General features: G+C 39.4%; 1 protein-coding gene across 49 annotated transcripts in view; it reads left to right on the forward strand.

Moving 5' to 3' along the window:
- The window catches only part of SLMAP (sarcolemma associated protein), an 83,310-nt gene that overhangs the window by 29,000 nt on the left and 41,520 nt on the right, over positions 1 to 12,790 (forward strand). For 30 of the 49 annotated variants that reach the window (XM_054076179.1, XM_054076177.1, XM_054076190.1 and 27 more), the window contains exons 2-6: positions 4,101 to 4,254; positions 9,625 to 9,697; positions 10,455 to 10,491; positions 11,732 to 11,794; positions 12,532 to 12,627. In XM_054076179.1, coding sequence (XP_053932154.1) covers positions 4,101 to 4,254; positions 9,625 to 9,697; positions 10,455 to 10,491; positions 11,732 to 11,794; positions 12,532 to 12,627 — 423 coding nt within the window. The remainder of the gene's footprint in view (positions 1 to 4,100; positions 4,255 to 9,624; positions 9,698 to 10,454; positions 10,492 to 11,731; positions 11,795 to 12,531; positions 12,628 to 12,790) is intronic. The other 19 variants (XM_054076192.1, XM_054076201.1, XM_054076202.1 and 16 more) reach the window with 1 other exon arrangement.

The following is a 12,790-nucleotide window of genomic DNA, read 5'->3' on the forward strand; positions in this document are numbered from 1 at the left end:
ATGTTCTAGTCCATATTTTTAGATGCAGAATTTGCTCCTCTTTGTGGAGTGAACCTCATGTCTCTGCAGACCAACTGTCTGTTCTCCTGTAATCCTCATCATTGTGATTCTCATTGTAATTCTCCTGAACTGCAATTTCAAGCTTGGTTATAGGGAGTAGCAGTAAGGTGCTCTTAAAATGGGAAAGGATGGCTATACATAGTGATAACAAACGTTATGTGGATCTGCCTTTGTAGCTACTCTTGATCTACTGTCTTTCTGCAGTACTGGGACAGTTCTACTAGAGAAGCGACTTGAGGTTCTTTTGTTCATCACACTGTATTTGGGGTATTTGGGTCATAAGAGTTCTTGAAAACACACTATTTAAATGGTTAGGAACTCGTTAATAGAGAGCTAATTCTTTAAACATGGGTTTTCTGATGTTTTGTGTGTGGAGCACTTATTCTCCATCTATACCTTGTAATTAACAGCTATATCTTTAGCTTTTGAGTGTGTGTGATCGATTCTTATGCAGTGCTATTACTTTGAGATTAACGTTTTAGCTTTCTCAGAAAAAAATTAAAACCTAGCAAGTTGATTTTTTGATGATGCATTTGTCTACACTTTAGGCCAGTTCTAGAACTTCACGTTTGCTCTTGAGTGAAATAATGCAGTATTTTGAGAGAAATACTGTGTATCATGTAGAGGGAAAAAGGCAGTGCTAAAAGCAAATCTCGTATTAAGACACTAAGCCAAAAGCTTGTCAGTCATTTGTTCTACCATTGTGTTGGACTGTGATTAAATCAGTGAAGCGTGCTGCTTTCAAGATGTTCTGTGCATCTCTGTGCTCATCATTTATCTCCTCTGAGATCCTTCAGAAGTGTCTTGTCCTGTGTTAGCATGGTAGGATGTCTGCAGGTAACCGAGACTATTAATGACTTATAAATGGGAGAGGATGCAAAGAATCATGGGAATTTAAATTACTAGGGAGAAAACGTGGACTAGGAGTTCATTTTCTGTTTGAGAAGGTGTTATGTTACTGGTCAAGAGTTACTTCAATAGTTGTATCTTACCTTGTGTTTTAAGAAAGAGGGGGAACTACCACTAGATGCGGTAATTCTGTAGTAGTCCTCAAAAGCTGAGTTGTTTTGGATGTGCATGAACTACCATTTCTGCTCTAAAGTGGATGAGTTGTTAATATGAGGCACAAAGGGGCTGAGGCTTCAGTTTGGTTTGGACAGAGATGTGAATTATAAAAGCAAGTATGATTAGGTCAGTATACATTGCCTTTTTTTCTGGTAGTACCGACTGAAGCACCTGCTCCGTGGAACTTGCATCAGCTCCCAGAACTGGTTTGCAGTGACTAAACAAACGCCTGAGATGTTACAACTGGAGAGGCGGTGGTGCAGCTCCACAATGAGCACTGGGGAAGGGAAGGATTTATAGTCACTCTGTAAGCTGGTGCTGCTACGGAGGTTGTCAGCTTGCACTGGAAAGCAGGAAGAACAAACAGTGCTGGCTTCACAGAAGGCGCTGTATTACATAGCTGCTGTGTAAAAAGCTGTTGTTTTGGAAATTGGAGAACCCAGCAAGGATACGGCGTAATTAAGAATATATTAAATACCAGTATGCTACCATAGATACAAGTTAATGCACACACATGCTTGTTTAAGGGCTCGCCCTTCATTTTGTTTTCTAAAGATAACTTTTAGTAATGATTCAAAATTGATGGAGGGATTGACCTTTGAGAAGCATCATTTGAACTAGTGAAAGCCAGTGTGGAAGTGGCATTCAAATTTGCTACACTAAAGGGACCAACTCTGTGGGTTCCAATTGCTGCATTAAAGATAACTGAATCTTGTTTACTAAGTCTTGAATTCAGTGCATTTCTTCCTAGATATCAGCTTATTACCCTGTCGCTGGTATTGCTCATTTCTTTACTAGATGCAGGAAGAAGAGAGTTTTTATCCCCTTTGTAAAAACTTCAAGAGTGTCTCTTGTCTAAATTTACATAATGAAATTCAGTAATATTAAAGGAATGTTAAAGGAACATCAGTTTAATATCAGATTTAATGTGTATGTTCTGTGGCCATTCGTTTACATGGGGGTTTTATAGTTTGAATTTTGTGTCTGCTGGTATTTGGTAAGTTTTGTGTTGCTGGTGCTCTATTGCACTTCTTTTCCTGTGGTCGTTCTCCTCTATTTCCTTGTGCTGTCTCCTCTGTGCCGCATCTGCAGGTTCTGCAGGAGTGTGTTTGTAAGGGGCAGCAGTTCATGCAAAAGTTGGAGGGATAAAAGGCAGATATTGTGCACAGGAGAAAAAAGGGTGAGGAAAAACAAATAAGCACGAGCATGTTTGCTTCTCCCTGCTTGTGACTCACTTTCCCTGACAGAAGGATTTTCAAATGGAGCAGGACACTAATTGAAAACAAACAGGAAGTAAGAAAATAATTCTCTGCACTGAACCATGAGAGGGTGCAGTGCTTCCAGATTAGTAAATTAACAAGCTAATTAATTTGATTGTCTTTTGAACTTATAACTATTATAAAAGCTACAATATATGTTATGATATTCTTATATATTGATATATAGAGTGTTGCTTAGAGTAGGGTGGGTCTGATAGTTAATGCAGTGAATGCGGCCGTAATTTTTTGATCAGTCTATAATTTGTGTTTACCTTCGTCTTTATGAACATATGACTGATCATTATTTTCTTTCTCTTCAGTTTAAGATCAAAGATGCATCTATATGGGGGGGGGAGTCTTTCATGTGCTGCTTTTCATTCTGTCAGTCTGTACGCCTAGGTGAGCTTTCCTGTACTGGCATTCCCCTTGACTGCTGTGTTGAGTCCCATTGTCTGGATCCAGCAGGATTTAAGCTCTCAGGTTAGGGGCACTGCTTTGTCCAACTCAGGACTAGATGATCTTTAAGGCCGCTTCCAATCCAAACTGTTCAATGATTCTGTCATCTAAAGAGCTCTAGTGCTGGTCTCTCACTCCATTATAAACTCACCTTTTCCCTTGACACTACTATTTTGAGCTATACATCACTTTTTTTTTTTTTGAGGAATGTGATAATAGAAGCAAATAAAAGCATGGAAAAGTTTGCATGGCATCATGAGAAAAATTGTTAGTTGCTTTTATAGGAAATACATGGAAATATGTTAATTTCACTGAAGGCGGCATCTTTCCTGCAGCCTTCTGGTTGCTTTAGGACTTGAGGTTCTTTGAGTGCAGGAAGGCAGGGATTTCTACCATCCCACCAGGTTCCTGTAGTGACCATTGTCATCTTGAACTACTGACAGTGACTCGGGGCAGTAGTTATACCTGACTGGTTTGTAACTTTCCAGTCCCCCTTTTGTGCCATCTGCTGATCAGGTCTCAGTCACTGGTCTGCCTGGTGACTCACTTGTAGCCTCTTCTAGCAGTTCGGACTAGAAGTCTTGTGTCATAAGCAGTTTCAGATTCAATGAGTTGCTATAAAAATTAATTAGCTCTACCATCAAGCTAATTAATTTACAAAGGTACTTGATGATGCATCCATCATGAGATTAACTTAATGGTGTGAACTAGTATCCGTGACAGGTAAAAACATCCTAGTTCTTCTTTCCTTATTTCTGCCATGGTCTCATCTTACAAAACTTTTATTTTGTTGTCTGCCAAACTTTACCTTGTACTCCTAGCGTTCCCTACAGTATGTTTCTGTCTTGAAATACCAGTGCCTTAAATGTATGAACAGTTCGAATTTTTGTGTGGTGACCAACAGAAATGATAAATTCTTACGTGTGTGGCAGAAGGTGTTGTTGCTAACCACATCTGATCATTTCCACGCAGGCAGCAGGTTAAACACAGTTTGTAGCAATTATTTGCATAGCGTATGTGCTAGAATTCAGTCACGTTAAACAAGCGAAACTCAGATACAAGTGTTTGTCAACAATGTGAAGGTGTTTCATGCTGAGGAGGGTGTTTGGATTTTCATACATTTGTCCTACCCTACATTGGGATATCAAATTATATTTGTAGCAAATAAAAATTTAGTTGGAGCTTAAGTTTCATCATACTTGGGTTTTTTTTTCCTCCTAGATACTTTACTATTGTTTTTTGTTTGTTTTCTTGTTACAGTTCTATCTTCAAGACACTAAAAGTAGTAATGGTACCTTTATTAATAGTCAGAGACTGAGTAGAGGATCTGAGGAAAGCCCACCATGTGAAATTATGTCAGGTGACATCATTCAGTTCGGTGTAGATGTGACGGAGAACACGCGGAAAGGTAAGGGTATGGATCACTTTTTGTGTTTTTTTTTTTTTTTAAGTGTATTTATTTAGAACATCTTATCACAATGTGGTTTTTAAGAGTAAAAGGTATTTGTGTTGTAAGGAATTTGGTTTTATTGCCACGCCTCTGTTTGTGAGTCTTGTGCCGGCGTGGTAAACGGCTCAAGACACTGATCTGCTGAAAACAGAGTCTGTATCCCTTTGTCCTCCAGCTAGGTTTTAACTGGATTGCTTCCACTGCCCACCTAGTGTGGCTCTGTGGGCACTAATGCGAGTGGTAGAAATAAAGATCCAGAAACAGAGGCTCAACTGAGACCAGATGCTTAGCTATTATCTCACTTTTTGAAAGTGCAGCATGGCTCTGTGTATGTGTAGTGCTGTGGGGGTGTTTTGAGGTTTTTTAACTTGTTTTTGTAACTACTTTTCTTTCAAGCCTATGAGCCCTAAGGCTTCAGCATATAACGTGGCAGAAGTATGAAACTGCATTTCATGATAAAGTACTCAGTATACGTTTGAAATGAGCTAATTCAATTATTTACAAGAAGCCTAGATACTTAGTTCTTCTTTCTACAACTACTACTGATTTTAGTTTCTGCATGTAACTTTTAGATGAGGATAGAAAAACATTGCTAGCTGAAAAAGAGAGGTGGTATTTGTTTGGTTTGGTTTGGTTTTTTTGCTGTCCTCTTCCCAGTATGCATGCTCAAGAGATCTTGTGTTATGGTAATAGCTATATAGATGTGTTAGTCAATAAAAATTCAGCCTCTGTCTTCTTTCACTTTTATGTACAGTGTTGCAGGAGTACTGTCCTTCCTCTTTCTGAAGACTGGTCTGTAGATGTCATCTACATGATAATCATCTACATGATTAGTTGTCATCAGTATTGTCAAGATTTTTTTTAACATTTCCTGGTGGGTCTCTTGCTTTCTATAAGCATCAGAGTTCTGGTCCTATTGTGGAGAATCCTAATCCAGTTACACATAGATTTGGCAACTAAATGGCAGGACTGCCATCGCTGCTCTTCCTCTTCACTACTTCTCTGAACAAGAACTTCATAGAGCTTTATCTTTAAAGAGAGGCATATCAGGAAGGAATGATATGAAAGAATAGTATTAAATTTGAATGCTGATGGTAAAGTTCTCTTAAAACAAAAATTCCCAAGCATCCCCCCTTCACAAACTAGAAAAAAACCAACCCCCCTTAAAGCCCAGCAAACGAATCCATAGTATAGTAGTAGCATTTTTAAAAGGCACTAAGGGAACAAAATAAAATATGAAGCTCCATCTGTTGCTCCTGAATTCTATCTGTCCTTAGCCAGGCAGGTTTTAGTTCCCAAAGAAAAATTGGAGTTCACTTGGTTTTGGTCAGCAATTATTTCCAATTAGTTTATGTGAAAGTTAGTGGAAGACTCATGGTAAGCAAATTCTTGCCAGTAAGTTCTTCACAGTGGTTTTGTGTTAGTTCTCCAAAACACTGTCCCCTTGTAGCGACCTGGCATTTGAGTAACTGAGTGATCAGGTTGTGCAGCCTTCATTTTCCCATTCTCTTGCTTTGCACTTAGAAACAGTACTCTTGCTCCTCGGCAATGTGTCGAGCGAGCTAATGAGGGAAAGCATACAGGTTTGCTTTCCTTCCTCTTTGTGCTCCCCCAAGCAGTGAATGAAGATTGTATCATCGTGCTGGGACATGAAACAGCTGCATCGCAGTTCAAGTGTTTACCTGTGAATGCAGTTAGAACGCATGTAAACACATTTTTTTTTGGCAGTTTATTTTAATAGTCTTAGATGTTACTGTTAAACTAATTACTAATGAAACAGACATGAAAGTGGTTTTTAAATTAGTGATTCCCTTTAAAACAATTTTGCATTCTGGTATTTACATAATACCTTACTTGCATGTAACATTTCAGCATTTTACTGTGTGTAATTATAAGGTAATGACAGGATAGAGTTTACTTGCCTGTGTAAATTCTGAAGTGTGTAAATATTGCAATACATTTAGTTTTATTTTATTGCTCAGGCTGTCTTTCAGTAAGTAATTTCCTTGCAAATACGATCTTGATTTGGTTCATTAAAGTAGTGGCACGCTCAGTATGTGATTTTTCAGGTTATCCTACATGATTCCTTTGTGTTGCTCTGCTGAGCTGAAGTCATATCTCAGCCCCAGAGAAGAGTTCCCAACCTTTTGCTTCCTTATTTGTCCACTTGTGTTGCTCACAAGCCCACAGACCTGCTCATTTCCCTCTCCTTAACGCCAGATTGATCTGTTCATCACCTCACCATGCTTTTCTCTGTGTTAGAGTGGTTTATATTCCTTTAGCACTTCCTAGATGTCCCAGTCAGTGCCAGAGCTTTCCAAGAGTTAACCCAGGGTGACTTCCCTGCCTGGAAGGGAGCAGTGACTTTCCAGCGCTGGACAGTTTAGGTCAAACACGATTCATGTACTCTTTCCTGGTCAAGTTTGGGCTTTATAATGCATCTTTTCTTTCACGTGGTGTTTGAAAAAGCCTGTGCCGATGGGGAAACACGGTGCTGCTTGAGCATAAGGAGCTCGCAACGGGAACAAGAGGCAATTTCCTGGGGCCGCTTTGCTTATTGCCTTTGCATGAACAAGTGACAATAAAAATGGGAGCATCATTTCCAAGTTGCCTCTCTATGAAGCAGGAATTTTGAGGCAAATAGAAGTTACTCCTTTTTCCGATTTTTATGCTCCTCGGCAGCATAAAAACAAGGGCATCTTCTTTACCAGGGCATGGGTGATAGGAAGAGTGGGAATGGCTATCAATTTGAGGGAGAAGACTTAGATTAGACTTTAGGAAGAAACTCTTCATGATGAGGGTGGCGAGATGCTGGCCCAGGTTGTCCAGGGAAGCTGTGGCTGCCCCATCCCTGGAGGTGTTCAAGGCCAGCTTGGATGGGCTTGGAGCATCCTGGTCTAGTGGGAGGTGTCCCTGCCCAGGGCACAGGGATGGAATGGAGGGGCTTTGAGGTCCCTTCCAACCCCCCCCCCCCGGTCCATGATGCTTTGCCTCCCTCGCCGGGTTCCAGGGCAGCTCTGGGGGCTGCGGAGGCGCTGCAGGGCGTTCGAACGCTGCCAGTGCTCGTTTGGAGTCTGCCCTGGGGCGCCCTCTGGCGGCGGCGCCCGGCCCTGCAGCTCGTCCGTCCCTCTGTCCGCCCCGAGCCCCGCCGGCAGCCGGGAGGTGAGTGCGTGGCTGTTCTCTGGGGTGCGGGGCGAGCAGGGAACGTCTTTGAGTTGGAGAAGAAGTTCCTCCCTCTTAATTTGCAGCCAGTGGTTGCCTTGCTGCTTTTTTTCCCCCCAAAAAAAGGAGAAACATCTGCTTGACCTTAAACACTTGCTACTGTCCTGTCCCATCATCCCTATAATAATGTTTTCTATATCACTTTACCTTCCCCTTGGGCTTTCTCTTTAATCCTCCAATTGTAATGAACCGATATCTAAAGGACAGCATGCGGATTTTTTTGTTTCTTAATTATTTTTACTTTATAAATGTACCAAAATGCGTGGTACCTTGTCACAGACACTATTTGAGACCTTCTGCTAAATCCCCTTTATCTCTTTATCTCTGTTTTATTCCATCTCTATTCTATCTTTATTCTATCTCTGTCTACCGTGTAAATATCTTTAACCTTCATCTCTTTACACCAATAAATTTCTGCAGCTTTTAGGAGATTTTTGTTCACTCTTAAGCGTTGATGGAAAAACTTCAGCACTGTATATTCTCAGGGCAGACCCACTTGATGTATAACCCGAAGGTAAAGGTGCCTGTAGGGTTTTAGTTTCAGATGCCCTCATATTTTCTTCTTGAAATCACTAATTTCCTCTGTATGCCATAAAGGGAAGGGTGTTCATTATGACAGCTGTGTGAGTGTTATGTGCTACGGCTAATATTGCTGATGTGTTTTCTATGTTTTTGCAATAACGGACTTGTGAATTCTGAGGACCTAAGACAAAAAAACCACCCCAATACCCATGGGTTAATCAGTTCTGAGAGTAAGGTCCTGACTGTTTTTCCCTGGCATGTAAATTTAATACTTTACCAGGTCAGTGTGAAAAAGTAGGGTGCCGTAGCCAAGAGGATACTTATCCAAACCATTAGCTTTTAGCGCTGAATAAAGGTTTAGAGCAACTCTGTGTAGTTGGTTCATTTCTCCTCTATTTTTCGATTCTATTGAGGTAGCTTCCTCAAAGCCCTGTCTCGTTTCCCTGGAGTACTGTCATTGTCCTAAAACACCCATTGCCCTTTTTTTTTCCAAAGCCAGATTAGCTGTTTTGCTGATATTAATAACCATGAAAGTGGAGCAGCTATTCGGATGTTGATAGGTGCTTTAGAAATAGTGGTAGATAATAGGTAATTGCATACTTACATATATCTGGCTTGTGGTAGTATTTTTGGGAACAAAGGCTGTCTATCTTTCCATGTAACTAGGAATTTTTATTTCCCAAATCATGGAACTGTACAAAAAAAAAATCCCCCCACCCAAACGTAACAGACATAATTTGATTTTGTAATGTCACTGAAAATGGTATTGGTAACATTTTTGGGAAACATTGTGAAGAGAGGTTGAACTTGATATAAGAACCCAGTATTGTATTTGTTCCTCCTGTTCCTCAGGATCTTAATCTTGAGTCCAAAGAATATTGACATTAGTCCTGGAAAAGTAAGCTTTCTCCTTCTGAAATGGGAGGCCACTTGCCTAGGGCTGTGCGTTAGGCATGTACTACAAGCACACAAAATAGAGAGATTTTGCCTTGAAAAATGCTGCTCACAGCATTCAGTTGGACGTACCTCTCAGTGGTTCCTGTTTTCTTCCTCCATGTTCCCTTTTTGATCCTTGTGTTTGGGAATAATTGCTAGAGAAGTTTCAGATGTTGAAGTGTGGCCCCACAAATTGGATGTTACCTTTTTAAGTCCCTGGATATGCTCATAGTAATCTAGTCAAAAAGGTAGCTCATTTTGTTTACATTCCTGCATTCCCATTTCATAGCGCAGGTAAGATGCATTCCTTTCTCCTCTTTTTATCATCAAAACATACATTTCACTTTAACTTGCTGCAGTAAAGGCATCTTAACAGGCATTGCTGCGTGTGGAAGAATTGGAACTGGAACTGATTGTCAGCCAGGACTAAGCACACAGCATAACCTCTTCAAGTTTCTAATGCCAGTTTCCTACCTCCAGAGGAGGTCCGAGAAGGCAGACCCAGGCACTGGTGTTGGAAGGCATTTGTGCGTCTTTTTGTTTGCCTGCCTCAGAGTTTCTTAAGACAGTACACTTGGTTAACGTAACATTAACCACTGAACTCATAATTAGATAGTAATGAATCATGATGACTTACTATTTGTTTCTTTTCAGTTACCCATGGATGTATAGTCTCCACAATCAAACTGTTTCTTCCAGATGGAATGGAAGCTCGATTGCGATCAGAGTAAGAATAAGTATCTATTCATGTGCAGCAAAATTTAACTACTGTATAATGAGGATTTGATGGGTATTGTGTTCAAAATCATCATGGAAACAGTTTCTTTTCCTGTGATCATGCTAAGAAAATAACTGAGAACGTGATTCTTTCGCAGGGATTATGAAAAAGAAATCTGATTTGATTGTTGCTTTTGGAGCTAAAGACAACTGTGAAAGAATCAAAAAGTTCCTGTCATGCTGGGCTTTTCTCACTGGCTGGGGTTTAGTGTTCTGGAATGGGTTTTGTAAACAAGAGAATATATTTTTGTGGGAGGAGGGAACAAAGCTAATGAGCATTCTTCTTCCCTTTTTTATTTATTTGGGATCGTTATTTTTGCTCCTTTAAATGCACGTAGACTTTACCAAAGTGAGGTTAATGGTGCTTGTGTGTGCACACGTGTACGCATAACACTGTTTATATACTTGATAAAAGTAATACGTTACCGTGTCCTTGTGGTGTAGTTATTTGGTGTCACAGTGAAAGAAAGCTTTGCCTGGTGTGAAAAACTTTGGATTTATAGTTTGGAAATAGTTTGTAACTTTGAAAAATGTCTCTCAGCAGAGTTAACTGGTTTTGCATGTTTCTGTATTAACTCTTAATTTTTATCTGAAGAATAAATGTAAAATTACAAAGCATCCTGATTAAATGCACAGTACTAGGGATCTTCTGGATTTGTGAACTGCTCTTCTGCGCTTTGTTTTAACTTTTTAACTTTTCTTTTTAGTGTTATCCATGCTCCATTACCAAGTCCTGTTGACAAGGTAATTCATAATTTGCTGTTTTCTCACTTATAAATGAAGATACGATGAAGTCCAATTACACTTAGATATGTTTTCCACTGCCTTTTCTTACCAAGCTTAGTATTTTGAGTGACATTTAAGGTAGGAAAGGTAATGCAGTATCGCAGTGTATATTTTAAGGTAGTTTGAATTCTTGCAGTATGGCATCTGGAACATGACTTTGAAAAAACCCTCCAAGTCAGTAATTTTTAAACTCAATTTTGATAATGTGGGGGATTGTAGAAAAGCTGGTAATAGATACACTTTTGAGACAAGCAATCGGGAATTTATCTGCTGTGTAGCCTCTGGAAAGGAGGATTGACTTAAATAGGTTTGAATCACCTTTTTAAATATGAAGAATAAAATCTTTTAGAGACTGGTAACACTTATTAAGTCAGTGGCTCGAAGGGTTCATGGACTTTGGCTGTAACTTGAGGTTTGAAAACGGTGTATGTAGCTTGAATTCAGGAAAAGGGCAGAAATTCTGAGGAGGGACTGCAGGATATAACCATGTGAAAACCAGCTTCAGAATTATGTCAGTGTAGAAAGAACCTACAAGAATATGAACACATGTTTGCCATGCCTCTGCCCACGAAGTCCAGAACCATTTCCGGGGCTGGAGAAAGTATAAAGTAGGACTTAATAAAAGCCAGGCTTTGTGAACATGTGTTTTACCATGTTGTAAAACTTTGTTTAATTGCATGTGAATAGAAACGAAGTAAGGTGATGGTGCTAGTATGCAATACAAACAGTTATGATTAGAGATACTCTAAGTATGCCCCAAATCTGAAACAGATCCTTATGAAGGGGAATGATGGTGATGGCTGGTGAATCAACAGAAAATGCATGATGAAATGTGTCTCTGTGTGTGTGATGATGACGTTGAATTGGAGTATGAGAGACTATTTTCAGTTCTGGAAACCTATGACTTCTGATTGTTCTTGGGTTAAATGGCTTCACCTTTGTGCACCTTGTTTCTTTTTTTAAGCTTAATCTCAACTGAAACGAAAGTCTTAAACTCTTCGGTGTGTTAGTGGTTCAAATAGTTATAAAATGACATGGACACAGTGGGTCCTCAGTCCAGAGTTGGGAAGTTACGTGATTAAAGAAAGAACAAATGTTAGCAAAACAATAAATGATTGAAAATAACAGATATTAGATAATGTTAAGTATAATGAAAAATCCAAACCCATTTTGATTCTTAAATTCTTTTATTTTTCAGGTTGCTGCTAACACTCCCAGTATGTATTCTCAGGAATTGTTTCAGCTTTCGCAGTATCTGCAGGTAACTTTACTCTTGACTGCATTAGTTTGGCTAAATATTTAATCTTTGTTCAAAACACAGGTCTTATGCTCTGCATATTGTTTGGTTTGCATTTTTGTAACCAGAATGTGATAAGCATTTAACTGCCCTTTTCTGTAGTGAAATAATGTAAAACTAACCTTGTGTGTATTTGCTGACATAGCAGGAAGCAGCTCAGGCAGATGCTCTTTCTTGGGAAGCCAAATACGTACTCACTCACCAGTCTGTTCAGGCTCTGGGTCCTGGAATTATTAACGAAGATGCTCTTCTGTTTTACTGTTGTAAAACAGAAATCGAACAAAAATAGTAGTTCTTGCTTGGCATTTTTCTTTTGTGACCTGATTATGAACAGCTCATTGCGTGGAAGCTGCCAAGCTGCCTTTTGGTGTTTACGGTTTTGTTACTCAAATTATTGACGAATCTTGGTGTTTTTAAGTCTTGAAAGAATAACTTGTTACTGAGTGTACTCAGCATGTGCAGCATATGCATGGAAAAGGAAGATTTTTAGGTACTTGAGGTTATAAGATAACATTTTCTAATTTAAATATTTGAATAAGTTAATGGATGGATAAAATAGGATGGGGTTATATAGTTTTGAATATATGACAATGTTTGCTACTCACACTTCCTTTTTCTCTTGTGTTTTGCTATCTCTTGTGTTGCTTCTGTTCTTCTGAATTGTTCTAGCTGAGTTGACTGGTGCTTTGCTCTCTTCATAGGAAGCCTTACATCGGGAACAAATGTTGGAACAGAAGCTGGCAACCCTTCAGCGACTACTTGCTGTCACACAAGAGGCTTCAGATACTAGTTGGCAGGTATCTGCAGGCATCCTTTTCCTTTATAAACTGAAATATGCAATCGTGTATAAATTTCAGTGATTAATTTGCAAACAATCAGGGGAAAAACAGCAGAAAGAATAAAAACCTTATGGTGGATCTCTTAAACTGTGCAAAAGTTCATGTTTAATAAATGTAGTCA

Source organism: Cuculus canorus, chromosome 11 (genome assembly GCF_017976375.1).
Source record: "Cuculus canorus isolate bCucCan1 chromosome 11, bCucCan1.pri, whole genome shotgun sequence".
Lineage (NCBI taxonomy): Eukaryota > Metazoa > Chordata > Aves > Cuculiformes > Cuculidae > Cuculus > Cuculus canorus.